The sequence below is a fragment of the Ursus americanus genome, chromosome 33, assembly GCF_024610735.1.
Source record: "Ursus americanus isolate L20-20 chromosome 33, mUrsAme1.1.p, whole genome shotgun sequence".
NCBI lineage: Eukaryota > Metazoa > Chordata > Mammalia > Carnivora > Ursidae > Ursus > Ursus americanus.
The window spans coordinates 7,585,418-7,605,435 of NC_142159.1; the positions used below are offsets into that span (position 1 = coordinate 7,585,418).

The 20,018-nt window shown below is 41.1% G+C and overlaps 1 protein-coding gene across 1 annotated transcript in view; it reads right to left on the reverse strand.

Moving 5' to 3' along the window:
* ZCCHC17 (zinc finger CCHC-type containing 17) overlaps positions 1–20,018 on the reverse strand; it is a 52,740-nt gene that overhangs the window by 28,808 nt on the left and 3,914 nt on the right. The window contains exons 2-3 of the mRNA XM_045782048.2: positions 14,694–14,814; positions 8,190–8,247 (exon numbers count right to left, since the gene is read on the reverse strand). Of these exons, the coding sequence (XP_045638004.1) occupies positions 8,190–8,247; positions 14,694–14,759 (124 nt within the window). The 5' untranslated portion in view covers positions 14,760–14,814. The remainder of the gene's footprint in view (positions 1–8,189; positions 8,248–14,693; positions 14,815–20,018) is intronic.

Genomic DNA, 20,018 nt, shown 5'->3' on the forward strand with positions numbered 1-20,018 from the left:
CCCGAGGATATACTTTTTTTTAATTCCCAGTCCTTGCCTAATAAACTACCCACTGCTCCCAGTACCAAATACCTAGAAATTTGGATAAGTGATCAGAAATGGCTTCAACCAGAATCAGAACAAATGGAGACACATGGTTTAAGATAGGTTTCCAGTCCACAAGTTTAATGGACTATCACTTCCTCATAAAAGAATCCACCTCTCTCTAGTTCCTAGCATCAGATCCATTTCTGCTCTACATAAGGCAAGACAAACACTGCCAACTTCAGATACTCAGGCTTTCTTTTACTATGTTCCAAGCTGACAACCTGCCCTGTTCACATAATCTCCCCCTAGATAGAATGATATAGTCAATTAGATTTCAGTCTCCTAAATTATAATTTCATTCCAATCCCTTTTCTCTGGAATCACACTCAAGATTATCTTGTCACCTTCTCCAGTGCTCTCATCTATTTAGTCACAGACTTATAGGCAATTACCTGGTATATTTCTATCTATGGCTAATCCCACACTCTGTATGGGAATTCATCACCAGCTGCATTCTCAGAGGACAGTATATATTCTTGGGAGGTATTTCTCTGCTACCCACAGTTGAATCAAGTGCATATGGTAAAGGGCACCAAATAACATAATTGAGGCCCCCTCCCTCTGTGCCGGATACCTCACTAAATACAGTACATCCACCCATTCATCCCTTCTATCAACCCTGTGACGTAGGTTCACACGAGCAAGTACTGTGGAAGTTAAATACACTGTGCAAGATCACAAAGCTAGTAAAGAACTGCAATTCAAGTATGAGTCTGTAGGGTCTTCTACAACACACTGATATTTCTCCATTTTTTTATTATTGGTCTGTGTTATCTTTTCAATTTAAAAAAAAAAGATGGTCTCATCTACAAGTAGTAGAAACACATCTAATGCTGCTTCAGCATATGCTCCAAAATGAACAGAAACAACGAAAATGCTTTCCTTGTCCGTCTACATGGAAGGGAGCTCTTCAGAGCAGTTTGTGCCTGTATTTCTGACATGAAGCCATAAATGCCCAAAGGGCATATCAAGTCCATCATCATGTTTAGTAAACCCAACATGACACTTGGACTGAATCCCATCCGAATGTCTGCCGGTAAAAGAAAAGAAATTCTGACAACTTGGAAAGAGCTAGCATCTCAGTCACTATATATAAAAAACAAACAGAGGTAGCCTATTATTATTCCCTTAAAAATATTCTCCCAAATGTGTTGTTCAACCTTAATTTCTTCTACAACTCCCACTGACTATATAAAGAGGTGAAAATTATAAACCATTAGAGAACAGCTATGGCCCAAAACTGTCAAAATAAAAGGTCCCCTTTATCTTTGGGGGATCTGAATTCCCTTTCTAGAATGTTCAAATAAGTTATCACCAATCAGTGGTGTATGACAATAATGTAAGTCCACAAGTTAAAGTGCGTTCACACCCTTTATCTTGTTGGGATTATAGATTCGTTCAAACAGTTACTAAATATCCACAATATCATAGGCAAAAACGAATTCAAGGACAAGTAAGACACGATCCTGCCAATCAAGAAACTCGAAAATATGCACATCATTCCCATTTCACAGATAAGGGAACTAAGGCTCAAGTCCAAAGCAAATGGAAGTCAAAAATCAATAAATGGCACAGCTGGGACTAGAATTTATTCATTTAATAAAATGTACTGAATACCCACTATTCCCCAGGTACTGTTCTAGGCCCCATCATTTCACAGCTCAGGGACAACTGCAACTTCACTTATATTATTACACCACACTGTAATTTGTTCGTATCTCCAGACTATGAACAATCTGAGAGCAGCAGGGACTGTTTTCTTACCTCTATGTTCCCACCTAACGTAGTGATCAGATAACAGAATTCAAGAATTATTTGCTAAACTGAATTCACTGCTAAAAATATTTGAGCTTCGGGGTGACTGGGTGGCTCAGTTGGTTAAGTGTCTGACTCTAGATCTCAGCTCAGGGCTTGATCTCAGGGTCGTGAGTTCAAGCCCTTGCGTTGGGCTCCACAAAGTAAAAATATTTGAACTTCTACCATAAGCAAAACACTTTAAAGGTATAACACTGAACAACCTCTGATCCCCAAATCTGATGTGCTGGTGGGGCAGAGGATAGAAGAAAAAAAAGAACTTCATAAAAAAACTACACTGACACTATGATAGTCACTAGCCATGTTGCTGTTTTAAGCTTAAATTTAAATTAAAATAAATGAAGTTAAAAGTCAGTGGCTACATTACTGGACAGCACAGATGTGCTATAATACAAAAATATATTTGGTCTTTGTCCCTGGATCCTACACAGCCTGCACAGAACTCCTATAACTCCTGGAATCTCTCCAGTGATAGGAGAGTCTTTTGCTATTCATAAGCCCCTTCTGATCACACCAGAGTTTGTGCTAATGAGGTGACTTAGGGTAGGGCCCCTAGATGTCTCTGGATGGGCCAAGTCTCCAAAAGATCAAATGATGACAGGGTTGGAACTTTCAGCCCCACTGGTCTCCAGGAAAGAGGGGGAGGGCCTAGAGATTAAGCTCTATAGAAACTCTTGAACGACGAGATTCAGAAAGCTTCCAGGTTAGTGAACACATCAGCTTATTGGGAGGGTGGTGTGTCAGAGAAGACACATAAGCTGAGAGTACACCCCCCACCCATACCTTGCCATTCTAGGAAATTATCAAACTTGAGGAGGGGGTCATGGGGAAGCCTTGCTTCATAGTCCACCAGTCAGAAGTACAGGTGGCTCAGGACTTATGACTGTCATGTGAAGTTTAACTTGTGGGATCTGACGCTTACTCCAGATAGATAGTGTCAGAACTGAATTAAGACACCTGCTATTGGAATCCGGAGAATTGATTAGTGTCAGAAAACACACTGGAACAGATATAGAACACTTCCATTATCACAGATAGTTCTATTAAGTACCACTATGAGATGGGGGAAAAGTCTAGTTTAGATCTGAATACTAGGAAGGGGTCTTCAAGTAGTGGTAAAAATTCTGAGACTAGAAGGCTGAGAAAAACAACTCAAGAGTCTCCCTTCCTGAATCAAAATGTTAAAATCTGGAGACCAGAATTATTTTTTTAGCTCAGTCCTTTTGGCACGGGACTTAATGACCTTCCCCTTCGAGAGTAGAGAAGCTAAAATACAACTGTTTAAGTTATGCAGTAAACCCCCAGAAAAGCCCAGGATTAGAGAGTTCCCACCTAATTACTTGGCTTCCTGAGCTCTCCCTCTGAGGCCTGTCTCGCCAGCTGTCAGACTCACAGATCACTTGTAAGCAGGAAGCCACAATCAGAGGCATCCCCTGACAGGGCATGGACATGAGCGAGTTGAAGACTGACTGCTGAGAGGAGGCAGGCCCTCATCTCCACATGGTCCCCAAAGTGCCACATAAGTGCTCAGGTAAGGATGGGACTTTCAAGTACTGGGAGCTATGGCAAGTACACCAAGAAAATCTGTCTTCAGACCAAAAGAGGTGCATGCCTATAGGGACCAGGATGAGATCCCCCTCATTAAATCCTAGACGACATAAAATGAGAAACTTTATAACAGATTGCTGACTGCTAGCTTGGAAACCACTGGTGAGCCCTTTCTAATTCCAAGATGCAATTTGTGGCAAGTAGTCTCCAAGGCTAGAAGCATGGCTTCATTATCCAAAAATCAGCTGTTGGACTTACTTTTAAAGAAAAATTTTGTTTTAAAAAATGCACAGGGGTGCCCAGGTGGCTTGGTCGTTAAGCTGTCTGTCTTGGGCTGAGGGCATGATCCCGGTGTTCTAAGATCGAGTCCCACATTGGGCTCCTCTGCTGGGAGCCTGCTTCTCCCACTCCCCCTGCTTGTGTTCCCTCTCTCGCTGGCTGTCTCTCTCTCTCTCTCTCTCTGTCAAATAAATAAATAAATAAATAAAATCTTTTTAAAAAATTAATTAAAAAAAATAAAAAACTGCACAAAGAAAAAGTCCCTATTTCATGTCCATGTCTCCCCTAGCGAACTAAAACAGCCAGAGGTAACCTCTGTCAACAGTTTGTTGAGTATGCTTCTAGGCTTTCTTCTAAACATATGCAATAATTCAAAAACTACATAGGCTAATATACACATGCTTTAAAATATAGGTAGGGACAGAAGGCCTGGGTGGCTCAGTGGGTTAAGTGTCTGCCTTCGGTTCAGGTCATGATCCCAGGGTCCTAGGATCGAGTCCCACGGTCCTGGGATTGAGTCCCACATCAGGCTCCTTGCTCAGAAAGGAGCCTGCTTTTCCCCTGCCTGCCTCTCCCCTTGCTTGTGCTCTCTCCCTCTGATAAATAAATAAATAAATAAATAAATAAATAAATAAATAAAATCTTTAAAAAACAATTTTTTTTAATGTAGGCAGGAAGGTCATGTTCTTCAAACTCTGCTGCAACATGCTTTTTCATCTATCTTGGACATCTTTCCATTTCAGTAAGTTGGGACGCATCCATTTCATCAATTCTAAGAGGCACTTTCCTGCCCTCACTTTACCATCTCTGAAATAAGAATGCTTCCGACAACCAGTGCTATCTTATAAAGGCTCTCAGTCAGGCCTCAGTGTAGGGGGAGCTGTATCAAAACTTCTCACAGGTCCTTTCTGATAAAATGAAGAAGGCACCAGCATCAAAGTATCATGCTTCTTATCATCTGCATAGTCCACTGCCTAAATGTACATAATTTATCTAAGTCTACGCTACAAACTAAATCCGCTAAAGGACTGCTGGATTAAAGGGGAAGCACATTAAAAATGTGAATAGGCATTGCCAAAATCTATAACAATTTATACTCCCAACAGTAAATAAAACTATTACTGGAAATACCCACTTCCAAAATTGGTTATTAACAGCAATTTTTTTTAAAGATTTTATTTATTCATTCGACAGAGAGAGAGACAGCCAGCGAGAGAGGGAACACGAGCAGGGGGAGTGGGAGAGGAAGAAACAGGCTCCCAGCAGAGGAGCCTGACGTGGGGCTTAATCCCAGAACGCCAGGATCACGCCCTGAGCCGAAGGCAGATGCTTAACAACTGAGCCATCCAGGCGCCCCTATTAACAGCAATTTTTTTTTTTTTTTTTTTTTTTTTAAGATTTTATTTATTTATTTGACAGAGATAGAGACAGCCAGCGAGAGAGGGAACACAAGCAGGGGGAGTGGGAGAGGAAGAAGCAGGCTCATAGCGGAGGAGCCTGATGTGGGGCTCGATCCCAGAACGCCGGGATCACGCCCTGAGCCGAAGGCAGACGCTTAACCGCTGTGCCACCCAGGTGCCCCAACAGCAATTTTTTTAAGTTTTTATTTAAATTCCAGTTAGTTAACATACAGGGTAACAGCAATGTCTTCAACATTTGTTAATCTCAAAAATCTTGAGGTAATTTTAGATTCACATGTAGTCAAAAGAAATAATGCAGAGAAATCCTGGGTACCCTTTACCCAGCTTCTTAACTGTAAGTATAGCATCTCTGGTGTTCTCTGAGTTGTTCTAGCAAATTATCAAAACTGGGGGGGTGGTGTGGGAACATTCAAATGTGTAGCCAAGTCTGACAGTAGTGTGGGTAACCTGGGGACTCGATGCTTGTAACTGGCGTCTGACGTGAGGGCAGTCTTGTGGAACACAGCCCTAAAGTCTGTGGAGTCGGGCGCTACCTCTGGGCAGTTAGTGTCAGAATTGAATTAAACTGTAGGATACCCAGCTGGTGTCAGAGAATCAGAGAATTGGAGAACTGGTTAATGACATGCCACATTTTGCAATGGCAATAAACAACTGCAGTACTGACACATGCCAGCATGGAAGATCCTAGAAAACATGCTGAGTGAAAGAAGCCAGTCAAAAAGACCACATGTTGTCTGATTCCACTTATTAAGAAATGTCCAGATGAGGCAAACATATAAAGACAGAAGGTAGACTAGGGGCTGCCTCAGGCTCGGGCAGGTGGGATGCTAATTTGGAGTGACTGCTAATAGGTACGGAGTTTCTCTTTGGGGGGTGATGAAAATGTTCTCGCTTTAGATTGTAGTGATGGTTGCAAAACTGTGAATATACAAAAAAAACAGAAACAAAAACAAACCCCACTGAACTGTACATTTGAGTGAAATGCACGGTATATGCATTGCTTCTCGATAAAACTGCCAAAAAAACAAAAAACAAAAAAACAGGATGTTACACAAAAGGAATCATAAGGTCTGCAACCTTTTGGGATTAGCTTTTTTCACTCAACATAATTCTCCGGAGCTTGAGCCAGAGTGTTGCATACATCCACACTTGATTCTCATTACTCTTTACTGCCAAGTAGCAGTCATTGCATAGATGTGCCACAGTTTAAGTTAGCTTTTCTTTTTTTTTTTTTTAAGATTTTATTTATTTATTTGACAGAGAGAGACAGGGAGAGAGGGAACACAAGCAGGGGGAGTGGAAGAGGGAGAAGAATGCTTCCCACTGAGCAGGGAGGCCAATACGGGGCTCAAACCCAGAACCCTGGGATCATGACCTGAGCTGAAGGCAGACGCTTAACAACTGAGCCACCCAGGAGCCCCTAGTTTTCTTTTATTTTTTAAGATTTATTTATTTTAGAGGCGCCTGGGTGGCACAGTCGTTAAGCGTCTGCCTTCGGCTCAGCGCGTGATCCCAGCGTTCTGGGATCAAGCCCCACATCAGGCTCCTCCGCTGGGAGCCTGCTTCTTCCTCTCCCACTCCCCCTGCTTGTGTTCTCTCTCTCGCTGGCTGTCTGTCTCTGTCAAATAAATAAATAAAATCTTAAAAAAAAAAAAAAGATTTATTTATTTTAGAGAGCAAGAGAGAGCACGCACAAAGTGGTGGGGCAGAGGGAGAGAGAAAGAATCCCAAGCAGGCTCCACCCTGAGCACAGAGCTGGACATGGGGCTCAATCCCAGGACTCTGAGATCATGACCCAAGACAAAACTAAGAGTCAGACACCTACCCAACTAAGCCACCCAGGCGCCACTTAAGTTAGTTTTAAATCAATCCGGAGAATGAGCATCTTTTAAGGTATTTATCGATCAATTGCTATTCTTTCTCCTGTGAATTCTTTCCATATTTTTAGCTCCTTTTCCTACTTTCCCTTTTTTTATTAGTCTTTTGTCATGTGTCCTACAAATTCTTTTTCCCAACTTAACTTTGCTTATGATTTTTTTTTTTTAAAAGATCCCATTCATTTATGTGACAGAGAGACAGCCAGCGAGAGAGGGAACACAGGCAGGGGGAGTGGGAGAGGAAGAAGCAGGCTCCCAGCGGAGGAGCCCGATGTGGGACTCGATCCCGGAACGCCGGGATCACGCCCTGAGCTGAAGGCAGACGCTTAACAACTGTGCTACCCAGGCGCCCCCTGCTTATGATTTTTGAAATACAAGTTTTTACTTTTATGAAGTCAAATATCATTCTATATTTTTTCTAATAATATCCTTACAGTTAATTTTTTTACATTAAAATCTTTGATAAATCCTTATTTATTATAGCATGAGGAACTAGCAAGCTGAGTTTTTGGGTCTACTAGTACTATGATACGGTAAAAAGCCCACCGGGCTAGGAATTAGGAGGCTCAGGTTCTAGACCTAGCTGTGCCATTATCTAGCTAAATCACTCTCAGCAGGCCACCAGTCTGTAGAACTTGTCTTTTCTACTTACCACAATTATTTTAAGAAACAAATAAGATTATAGATACGGAGGGGATTCTCAAGAAATATTCAACAAATGCCTATCACTTTAAAAAGAAAAATTAAAGCATGATATATATGAAATACTCGTATTGGTTACAACACTATTCCCATTCCATGTGCCACATACTAGAAAATTCACAACGTCAGCCTCAGAGAGGAAACAGCTTGCCCTACCCCAAATCCTAAGACCAAAGAGGTCAAGTGCCTTGCCTAGGGTCACAGGTGAAATTTAGACAAGAGCTGGTTCCAGAAGTGAACCCAAGTGGCTACACCCAGCTCCCCACCAAGTCAGAGAGCATCATTCTTCTGAAGTTAAGACCTACGAAAACATGGACTATCAGCATTTGTCTACATTCATACCTCTACGCTAAAGACAAAAACAAAACTACTGTTTGAAAAAGAGTCTATAATCAGGATGTGATGGGGTGAGAGAAGACAGTGGAACAGAAGGGCTGAATTTCAAGTGACAGTTTCCCACCTTGCTTCCGACAGCCTGGGATTTTGATGAAGGCTCCATAGTCTGTCACCATAGCAACCTATAAAGACCAAGGGAAAAAAAAAAAAGAATCAATGTCACACAAATGAGAATCTCTCTTCCATAGCATTTAACCTAGTCTCCCTGAATTTCTACTTGGCACTGACTGCTGCAAAGCTCTCTAAAAGTTATGTTCTGTCAAATATTCTTTCTGTTCTTTTTGAAATTTAGACTGGCAGGTATGTGTGAACACATTAAAAACACTGGTGGGATTGGAATGTTGTCGGATGGTATGACAAAACCTAGGGGTGTCCAAATCCCACACCTACTGAAATCCCCAAAGGAGGTACTTGGAGAAAAGGGAACACACAGCAGGAAATAAAGTAATAAAGTTACACTTTCTATTAGCTGGGACTGAGGCCCCCAATCCCAATACAGAGAACTTTAATAATTTGGGATGGATTATATAGAACATCCCTTTTTCCTAAACTTCAAGTCAAAACAGATGATATAGCCTGCTCTATTTAACTCCAAACCAGTCTCAGGTTTATAAGACAGCTACAGAAAAAAATCAATACACAGACATCTGACAGAACCTAAAAAGATGTAATCAGAGAGAAAAAGAGTTGTCCCCAAGTCTTTTATAGAGGTGACCTAAGATGCATAAGTTAGAGGCTTGATGGGTCTATGTAATAGGTAATAGTAATGAAAGGTCTGGAACCACTGCCAGATAAAACATTATACCAGACTCTATCTCTGCCTCCCATCCATCCTCTAGCCTACCCTCCAACCCATGGATTAGGATTAAAACTGTCACTACATTCCATATTGATCACAAAATATTATTTATAAAGTATTCAATATAATCTTATAGATATAAGCTCTATTTTTTCAGTGACTTTAATTAGTTGTTTCATCTTGGGTACTCACTGTTCCAGCTTCACCATAACTAAGAGAAGGGGAGTGAATAGGACAAGCCCTGCTGCACTGTTATTGTTTCACTAATATATACTGACTACTCACTACGTATAAAACGCTGTTCAAAGTGCTTTACATACTCCTCGTGATACCATATGCTATTGGTACTCTTACTATTCTCATTTGATGACAAACTGATGGACAGACTAAGTAACTTACCCAATGTTCAAAACTAGTAAGCAGCAGAGCTGGGATTTGAACCCAATGAGTCTTAATTATACTAGAATGGCTCATGAGTTCCCTTGAACTAGAAACTTCTAATGCAGAAGCAATGTGACATTTGACATTTTATCTGCTCCTGGGAACGATCTTCAGAAGTATACATGGTAGGTCCCTCTGCTGCAGATGAGGTAGAATCCATAGTACAGGTATAGAAAGAGCACAGGCCCTGGAGTGAAAAGATGTGGCTTCTAATCCCAGCTCTGCCACTCCTTAGCTGTGGGATGTTGAATACAACTTGCCTTTTAGGGCGTAAGTTTCCAAGTATAGTCACTTTCCTCTTGCAGATAACACATGCTGTACACAAAGTGCCTCGCAGTGATATCTGGCACCTAATGTACACTCAACAAATTGTGGCTTTTTAATAACTTACAGTTCAAGACACTGATGCACAAAAAAGGTTAGTGACTAATGGAAACCCAACTAACTGAGACACAAGGCACAGAACCTAGATCCCTTGACACCTAGTCCAGTGCCTCTTACTCCACCAAATATCATTACTCACCTCAATGTTAGGATGGAAAGAGACAAAAACTTCCATTTGCCTCATATTTTTAAATGGGCACCTGAAATAACTCTATGATACAGCATTAATGGGTTAAGAACCAAAAGCTTTTATTTAAAAGGTTTTATTTGAGAGAGCGCACACGAGCGGGGGGGAGGGGCGGAGGGAAGCAGAGTCCCTGCTGAGCACAGAGCCAGGAGAGGGACTCGATCCCAGGACCCTGAGATCGTGACCTGAGCTAAAGTTAGATGCCTAACCGACTGAGCCACCCAGGTGCCCCAAGAACCAAAGTTCTAAAGTCCTCTTTTATACTGATGAATATGCTATAGTGGGGTAGGGACCAAACAGTCCCAAAGAAACAGTACAATGAGGCAGATACTAGTACTTAAAATCAAGGTAAGTGGAACTGGAGGAAGAACGTCGGAGATTAGCTGGTGCAATCCTATCATGTTTCGAATGAGGAAAAGTGAAGACCAGAGACACAAAGTGCTTACCCAAGTTCACAAAGCAAGTTGTTTTCCGTAAAACAGGGCGACATGGATAAAGATAAGACTGTAAATTTTTAATTACAATAAAAGCAAATCCTTTCTTTCTGGACCAACTAAAGGCTTTTGCTTTTAAACTTTTTTTTTTTTAAGAGAGAGAAAGAGAGAGAACGTACTTGTGCACGCATCCGTGCAAGGAGTGGGGAGGGGCGGAGGGAGAGAGAATCCGAAGCGGGCTCCATCCCCAGCATGGAGCCCAGTCAGGGCTGGATCCCACGACCCTGAGACCATGACCTGAGCCAAAATCAAGAGTCAGAAGCCCAACTAACTGAGCCACCCAGGCACCTCAGCTTTTGCTTTAATTTAGTAACTGATTTTTGCTCCACAGTTCTATAAAAAGGGCTAAGGTGTTTCATACTGCATAACATTATTAAGGGCAGAGTTATCTAACAAACTTAAAAGAAGCATCTGGAATTTGGAGCCCAACTCACCTTGCTGCTGTAAATTAAGACCATCTCACTTTTCAATCCTGAAATTCCAGTGTCACATTATGATCTTTTGAGGAAATATCATTAACAGACCTTAATTTGGCCTCTCCCAAAAGGAAAAGTTAATGTGCTCCAGAATGGATGCGCTCAACTGTTCAGTCAGGAAAAGGCATCCTTGCCTATTTCCAGTACCAGGTGTTTCCATCACCGTGTCTCCCAGGGTGCAGTCAGAGTTGAAATGAACAGAATGGCACCTGCTGTAGATGATCACACAGTCTGCCTGGTGTCCCAAGAATAATTAGTCAAATAACTCAGGGGGAAAAATTCAGTAATTATCTCAACTGAACTCGGGGTTTAGGTAAAATGAATTTACCATCTTCGGAGTAGAGGTTGCACTGGCCTTGAAACTAGTTATCCCATAATGTGAATGAGCAACTTGAGGCTCAGAGACCGAAGTTACTTGTCCAAAGTCACAAAGGTAGAAAGTAGCAAGAACAGAAGTCTTTCTACTTCTAGTTCAATGCCATTTCCACCTCACCAACACCAATCTCCCTTCAGCATTTCTTTGGCTATGGCTGGGCTGAGCCAAATCCCAACTCCCACGGCTACACTTACACCTGCTACCATGCTTCACTGACTCCAGCACCAAGACAACCTCTCAGATGATGAGAGAAGGATGAATATTGGCTTCTCACTTATTCAGTCGCTGAACTCTCCAGCCCTGCTGAGCCTGCTAAGAGAACTGCTAGGTTATGGGCTACACCACCAGTTTCTTCAAGGCAGACTGGTCCTAAGGGGCTTGGGTTCAATTTTATCCAAACATTTGCTGAGCACTTATATGCAAGATACCATGTTAGGTACTGCGAAATAAAAACACTTTACAAAAATGTCCAGCCTATTTTTAAATAAATTTGAAGTAGTTACCAAGATATATGAGATAACCATGCCCCTTCCTCTCCAGTAACTCATACTCTAGTATAGGAGACAAACACATACACAAGTAACAATCATATAAGACAGACTGTGATAAATGCTGTTACTGGGAACCAAATGACTAGAACAACTAGAACAACAAGATTTACCATCTACCCTCCTTCTATCAATTAATTCAGTTAAAAGAGTTCTCTTAAGGTTCTTGTGGTTCCACCATGCATTTATGTGCAGCTGGACAACCCCAGGGGCAGTTCAGCAGAAAGGAGACTTGGAGAGATGACTTGATTTAAAATCCCAGTTTGGGGGCACCTGGGTGGCTCGGTAGGTTGGGCATCCGACTCTTGGTTTCAGCTCAGATCATGATCTCAGGGTTGTGAGATCAGCCAGCGTAGGGCTCTGCACTCAGCAGGGAGTCTGCTTCCCTTTTCCCTCTCCTTCTGCCCCTCCTCCCACACTCGTACTTTCTCTCCAAAATAAATTAATACATCTTTTTAAAAAATAAATAAGATAAAATCCCAGTTTTGCTATTTATTAACCATTGGGCAATTACTTAAATTCTGAGAGGAGTTTCCTTATCCATAAAAGAGGGTAACAATTTTTTGGAGAGTCAATGACACAGAATGTGTAAAAGTGCTGACATACGTTAGACTTACAATTTTTTTTGAATTTTAACGTAACCGAGTCTTCTTTGAAATATTAGGTACTCATTAAATGTTTGTGGATGAGTATTCTGAAAAATGGTTTCTTCTTTATGATTTATCAAGCAACTTCTCTCTCCCTAACTCCAGTCATTTCTAAACCATCATTTTTCCAAATGTGCTCCTGAAATACTAAGCTAGAACTACTAAGTTCTCCCCAAACATTACCCTAGCCCATCCATCCTTAGCAGTAACATATAAAACCTACACTAATTCAAGTTCCACCTCATTTAAGCAGCTGTTGGGCAGGAGCCACTTTCGAAGTGGCCGAGTCAGTTTGTGGAGGGCACAGCACTCTTCTCTGCCTTTTGTGCAATACCTGACAAACGAACTTTATCATCAGAAAAATCAATTTCATCCTAGAGCTACTTACTTCCTTTTCTGAGCCCCGGTATCTCACTGATCTTTGGGAACACCACAGGTCTTAAAGAAAAAGGACAAAGGTTCTGAAGAGCAGAATTGTTTACTATTTGCTCGAACGTTATTATCCTTTGTATCTTGACTTTATATTAAAAGTTGGGACTGACTTAACAGAAGTCAAGAGCCACAATTATCTATAACCAACTGACAAACACAAAGTTTGCCGTCAAAGGCCTCCCATTATTAGAAGATAAAGCTTTTGTCAACCATAAAGCAAGTATGAACAACCATAAAGCAAGTAAGAATGATACTGTTAAAATACTACAGGCACTCATAAGACACTGAAAACAATTTTTTGGCTTTACTTTCACTTTGAGAGGAAGAAGATAATGTTAATGAATTCCTCCTCTATCTCGGGCATTGTTTTTATAGATGATAGCTTATTTAACCATCATGGCAATCCTATGGAAGAAATTATTGTCTCCATTTAACGAATGAGAAAACCAAGACTCAAAGAGAGTAAGAAGCAGTCTCAAGAATCACACAGTAAGTAAAAGCACTAGGACAGGAATCCCAAGTTTTGTCTGTTCTCCAAATACAATGCCTTCTTCTTCAAAGGCTGATCATTCAGTCACTGACGATGTAATGAGCACCTATTATTTTCTACACACCTACCTGGGACTGAGATCTACAACCACAAACAAAACACACAAGGCTCTGCCCTCATGAAGCTTAGTGTCTTGTGAGAAAGACAGACATTACACAAGCACGCAAATACAGGGCGAGTCTATTTATTTGTGGTGGGGAAAAGATCCTTGAGGAGACATTAGGGTTAAGTCCTAAAACATGAAGAGAAGTTAGTGGGAGAGTGGGATAGTTAGACACAGCATGTGCAAAAGTCCTGAGAAGGAAGCAAGCTTAGGATGCTCAGAGTGGTAAGGAAGCCAGTGTGGCTGGTGTGTGAGTAGTACAGAACAAAGCCACAGTCTGGGTAGGCAGAGGCCAAGTCATATAGAGCTCATGAAAATGAGACTGAAGGAATTCAAGTATAACGAGAAGCCTAGAAGAACTGTGAGAAAGCAATATGTTCAGTCTGCTTTTTAGATGTTATTCTGGCTGCAACAGGAAGAACAGATTGAAGAGGGACTATAATAGATATAGAGACCCCAGTGGCCAAGCAAGAAATGGAGAGCTTGAATTAATGGGGTGACACAGGGATAAAGAAGTATACATTCAAGAGATATATTTGGGAGGTAGCAATAGTATGACTTGCTTATGGACTGGAGGGAAAGGGAAAATCAAGATCAAATCAAGAGGAGAAATGAAGGATGATACCCAGACATTTAGCATGGGTACGTGGAAGGATAGTACTTCCATTTGCTGAGATGCGAAAGACTAAAAGAACAGATTTGGTTAAAAAATAAAAAATTCAGGGGCGCTAGGTGGCTCAGGCGGTGAAGCATCTGACTCTTGATGTCCAGGTCATGAGTTTGAGCCCCATGTTAGGTGTAGAGATTACTTAAAAAATAAATAAATTTCTTCAAAAAAAAAAAGAAAGAAAGAAAAAAGAAGCAAGCAAGCAAGCAAGCGAAGAATAAATTCAGTTTAAAACATAAATCAGACATGCTGTGAGGTACCCAAATGAAGATGTCAAGTATGCAGTTAGGAGTCTGGAGCTTAGAGGAGGTACAAATAGCAGCCAGACGCTCCACTAGTCCTTCCTGTTTGAACTGTGACGCTCCACACATTCTCAGGCGGACGGGAGCTCCCAACCCAGCTGCTTTTCACCCCTCAGCCACGCTTAACACAAATGGTAAGTTTTTAAGGCCAAGAGAGTATACCTCTCCTTGGAAAATAGTGTAGAGAGCAGGCAAGTTCTCCATGGTCTCGGGTCTTCCTGAATTCATCCTTAACGTTCTATGGCTCCTCCATTTCTCTTCTGCTGAAGCTAATTCAAGTGTCCTATCACAAAGAAATAAGATGGACAACAATGTGAAAGACATCTGCATTAAAGAAGAAATGTGCACATTACCCACAGCTAGTCTCCACAGAATAGTAGCATTAGGTTTAACACCGCGCACTTCGATCCACATCTCTTTTGCCTACTGTGATCCTGAGGAGTTGTAGAAACTTTGAACTTACTTTTTTTCCAATTTGATACTTACCTAACACTATTAGTCTGTTTTGTTTTTCCTTTTGTAATTGCTACTGTTACTATTCTGTCAAAGGAAGGCTTTTGAGATGTGTGTATGAAAATGAATCTTTAAAAAGGGAAAAATAATAGTAATAAGAGCTAACATTTATCAAGAATTTACTATGTCCCGGTACTGTGTTAAGCACCAGACGGCCAATATCTCATTTATCTCAATATCTCAAATTCTCAAAATGTAGGTTATGTTCTTATATAAGTGAGAAAACCAAGGCTTCCAGAGGTCAAATTACTAGGCCTATGTCAAAAAGCTAGGAAATAGTGGAGTCAAACTCTGGCTGACACCAGAGTCCCTGCTTTTAAACACTATGCGAGGGTTAATCTGAAGTCACTTCTTTATAAAATTAAAAACACACATGCTCATTTTAAGAGTTCAGACAATACATTCATGACAAAAATCATCCATAATTCAATTTTATTTATATACTTTAAAACCTTTTCATATACAGAAGAGGTTTTTTAATGGAATGATGAAATTATTAATCACTAATTAACAGCCATTTTCTTGTATATTTTAATAATTCATACACATGCACATATACTTTTAAGATTTGTTTAATTTTAGAGGAGAGGGCACACGCACACACACGGGGGAGGGACAGAGAGAGGAGAGAGTCTTAAGCAGATTTTGCGACAAGCATGGAGCCCAATGTGGGGTTTGATCTCACGACCCTGAAATTACAACCTGAATCGAAACCAAGAGTTGGACGCTTAACCACCCAGGCGCCCCTACACCTCTTTTTTTTTAATGCCTACAAAATAATCCATTCTTGGATGCACCAAATTTACTTAACTGTTTATGAATCATGTTAAAATGAGGTGGTGCCTGAGATTGTACATTTCCAGAAGCTCCCAGATGATGCTGATGCTGCCTGAGTAGCAAGTCTTACAGCTTTGGAGTTGGAAAGGACCTTACAGATACTCTTGTTCAGTCTCCTGTTTTAAACAGAGAGGGAACTAGCAGTCTAGTAGCTCTTAACCATGCACTTTGCTGCATAAATCACTGCTACATAAAGATAAATCTAATGGTACTGTCCTCAGTTCTCTTTTTCCTCTCAATTATACTTGCTTACCATAAGACTTGAAACTCTAGTTTCCTTAGATTTTCATAACCAAATACTTTCTTCTCTCCTCAACCCCCCTCACTTTCATATGACGACTTCGGGTCCTAGTCTTGGGAAAAAAGTCTTCCTGATCTACAGGACCATCCATTAACTGAACTGCTTCACTTAAAACAGAAATGAGAGAGGCGGCGCCTGGATGGCTCAGTCGGTTAAGCATCTACCTTTGGCTCCGATCATGATCTCAGGGTCCTGGGATTAAGCCCCACATCGGGCTCCCTGCTCAGCCAGAAGCCTGCTTCTCCCTCTCCCTCTGCCCTTCCCCCTGCTTGTGCACGCACGTGCTCTCACTCTCTCATCAAATAAATAAATAAAATCTTAAAAAAAAAAAAGAAAGAAAGAAATGAGAGGAAATCTTATCAGTCTTCCAAATCCTGGTTCTAGTATCACCCCCCTGAATTCAGGAAGACCCAGGTGATCCTTGTCCTTGAGTTCTGCAAGACAACTTCGTATCCTTATAATAAACCTGCCCTTTTCCGCTTAGATCAGCCACAGGTGGTTTTTACTTATTTACTAATAACACATAGAATGGAGGCAGATTTGTCAGTTCTTGAAAAATGGCTGATAAACAGGTTAAATCCAAGTATCACACCCTGATTACATCCTGCCTCTCCCACTTCCCGGCTATGCAGGCTCATCTCCAATCTTTCCCTCCCTCGACGAGCAGTTCTGACCCCACATCCTAGAACAAAGGTTATTGACCTGAGGCCAGAGGCTCTATCAAAAGACCTTCTTTCCTCCAGCTCTTGGAACATAGAATCTATACAGGCATCAGCAGCTAAGACACCCAAATTGAGCTCAAACATTTTAGTCTATCACCTGTTCCTTCTACACAAAGGTCATGGAAAGAGCAATAAAGGCAGAAACAATCTTAAGTTGATTCTTACAGATTTCTGCTGTATAAGTGTATGACCATGTAACTTAATGCTCTCCTATTGGCTCCTTCCATAGAACAGTAGCCTGAGAAACCCTATGCAGTTCTTCAGGAAGGAAAGCGGTATCCATTGTTGAGGGAAATCCTGAAATATAACAGTAATAGGTTTACAATTTCAGGAAAGTAGAGGGTTGCCGTTTTAAAAAATGGAACTTAAAATTTTCCTTCAAATTGTGTTCTATAGAAATCCAGAGTTCTGGAGGCATCTGGGTGGCTCACTTGGTTAAGCATCTGCCTTCGGTCATGATCCCAGGGTCCTGGCATGAAGCCCTACATCAGGCTCCCTGCTCAGTGGAGAGTCTGCTTCTCGCTCTCCCTCTGTGTGTGCTCATGCTCTTGCTCTCTCTCTCACTCTCTCTCTCAAATAAAATCTTAGAGGGAAAAAAAAAAAAAAGAAACCTAGAGTTCTATGGTGGTTATTCAGAAGCTCCTCAGTTAATCCAAGGTGTTTTTTTTAAAGATTTATTTATTTTTATTTATTTAAGAGAGAGAGAGCATGTGCATGCATGGGGGAAGGGGCAGAGGGAGAGAATCTTCAAGCAGACTCCCTTCTGAGCTCAGAGCCTGGAAGCAGTGCTTGACCTCATGACCCATGAGATCATGACCTGAGCAGAAACCAAGAATCACATGCTTAACTGACTGAGCCACCCAGGGGCACCCCAAGTTTATTTTTAAACATTCAATTCTGAAATATCTAGGCACCACGGGGTTCAAGAAGGCCAAAGAAGTAGGGCTTGAGGCCAACGAATCAGAGGAAAGCCTCCATACCAAAGGTAGAAGGAGCACAGCCCCAAAGAAACCAGAGTCCGGATAGGTCCAGCCCAGAGCAGTTGTGAAGCTAGCAGCGTCTCTTTAGTAATAAGCAGTGATTGATTATTGCTGATTCCCATCTGCCTTCCCAGCCTCGGGGGGGACCATGATAGCAAGAAGGAGTGGAGGTTATAGGAGAAGGGCCTGCTTTCAATAACAGTGTATTCTGCTTTGATCCAATTTACCTATTAAGCTTCTATGTTCATTTGGAAAAAAGAGTCCTTCTGTTTTAAAAAAGTTTATAAAACATTGAGACATAGTCCAGTCAAATAGGACCACATCTGTAGACTTCAAAGAGCAAGTAAACTGACAAAGATTAAGGTACATCATTTGGAGTTGCTTTGCAATAATTCTAGAAGCAGAATATCTTCCTTAAGTGCTTCATTTTCCTTGAATGTCTTAAACTATAATAGAATATGTAAGAGGGCAACACGGACCCAGTTACTAGCCACCTACTTCCCAAAGCAAGGGACAAAGCAAGAAAAGTATACCGTAGGAATGGGAGGTGTAGCAGAGGAACGGTGGCCCAGAGTGAGGTCAGAACCTATGCTGGGTGAGGAGGAAATCTGCAAAGAAGAGCAACCCAGTGTGGAAAAGAGCAGGGTAATGATGGCATCCACATATTGGGCTGTCCAGAAAGATCAATCAGTGCCCAAGAATGGAGAAGCGGGGCCCGGAGACTAGAGGTAGTAATGCAATGTTAACTTTCTGAGTATAGTAGTTATATTGTGGTTATATAAGAGAATGTCCTGTTCATAAGAAAACTAAAGTAGTCAGAGATGATGGGCATCCAGTCAGCAACTTAACTCTCAAATGATTCATAAAAAAATGTTATTTGTACTGTACCTCCACAATATTGTGATTGTTTCAAAGCTGCTTTTTTTTTAATGTGCATGCAACTGAAAAAGAAAACAAACAAACAAACAAACATACCCTGCTCTCCCTTCTCTCAAGCAGTGAGAAGTCCATAGAACAATATTAAATTGGTAAGGTACTTAAAGCACCTTTGGAACTTCATTTCATGTGTCACCTTACTGATCTGGCCAAGATTTTTGTTGTTGTATTTAAGTGTGTTTGGATTTAGATTTGTTGTGGTTGCTACAGAATAATACTAACTGGGTAGAACCCTGAGAGTTAAACGAATTCTAATTTATCTTTAACCTGTGTATAAGAATTAAGAGGAGAATACGTTGAAAAGTAAAAATATTGGGATTATGAGCACAGACAGAATAATGACTCCAGAGCCTGCACTCTCAACCACTATTCTACACTACCTCAAAAAGAATTTGCAGTGCACATCTAAATCTTGTAAGAATTTCTAACACAAACTAAGTCCCAACATTAGAGATCCAATGAGGAGTCATCATCAGAAGGGCATCATTCATGGAGGAGGTAATGATGAGGTGGGCCTGGATTCGTTTATCCAAACTGTAACCAATGACCATTTCTTATTTGGTTTTCTGTTCCCAGTGTCTGGTATACAGTAGGTACTCAAAGTTTTTTTTTTTTGAATGAGTATGAGTAAAGCCTCACTATGCGCCAAACACCGGTAGAGAAAGAAGAGAGACACAGCATTCTGGTCTAAAGAATGCAGAGGAAATGAGTTCTGCCCAATATATTGGTCGGATCAGAAGGTGGGAGACCGGTAGCCAAAATTCCTCCTTCCCACCAAATTGCTACAATGTTTCTTCCTTTTTGAACTTCAGTCATGGATCAGTTGAGAAAATGTCCAAAAGCAGGACAGAGAAAGAACAGTAAAATGAAAAAAAACAAATCACAACACACAAAAATGGTCTCATAAAATGTGAAAGCTGAAAGGGAATTATGGAGTTCATTTAGCCCATTACTTTTATTTAACTAAAAACAAGGTCAAGTGATTTGACAAAGGCTGCTTACTTACAGTTAACCATGTTGGCACTAGACCCCATGACCAGTACTCTCCTGTCCCACATTGTTGTTACAATCAATAATCCTGGAGGTCCTCTCCAAGACCTCTGATAACAACAGTTAGTATTTGAGTGTTTATTTGCCAACAGCTAGTATTTGAGTATTTATTTGCCATGCATTAACCTAAAAGCTTTACTTAACTAAT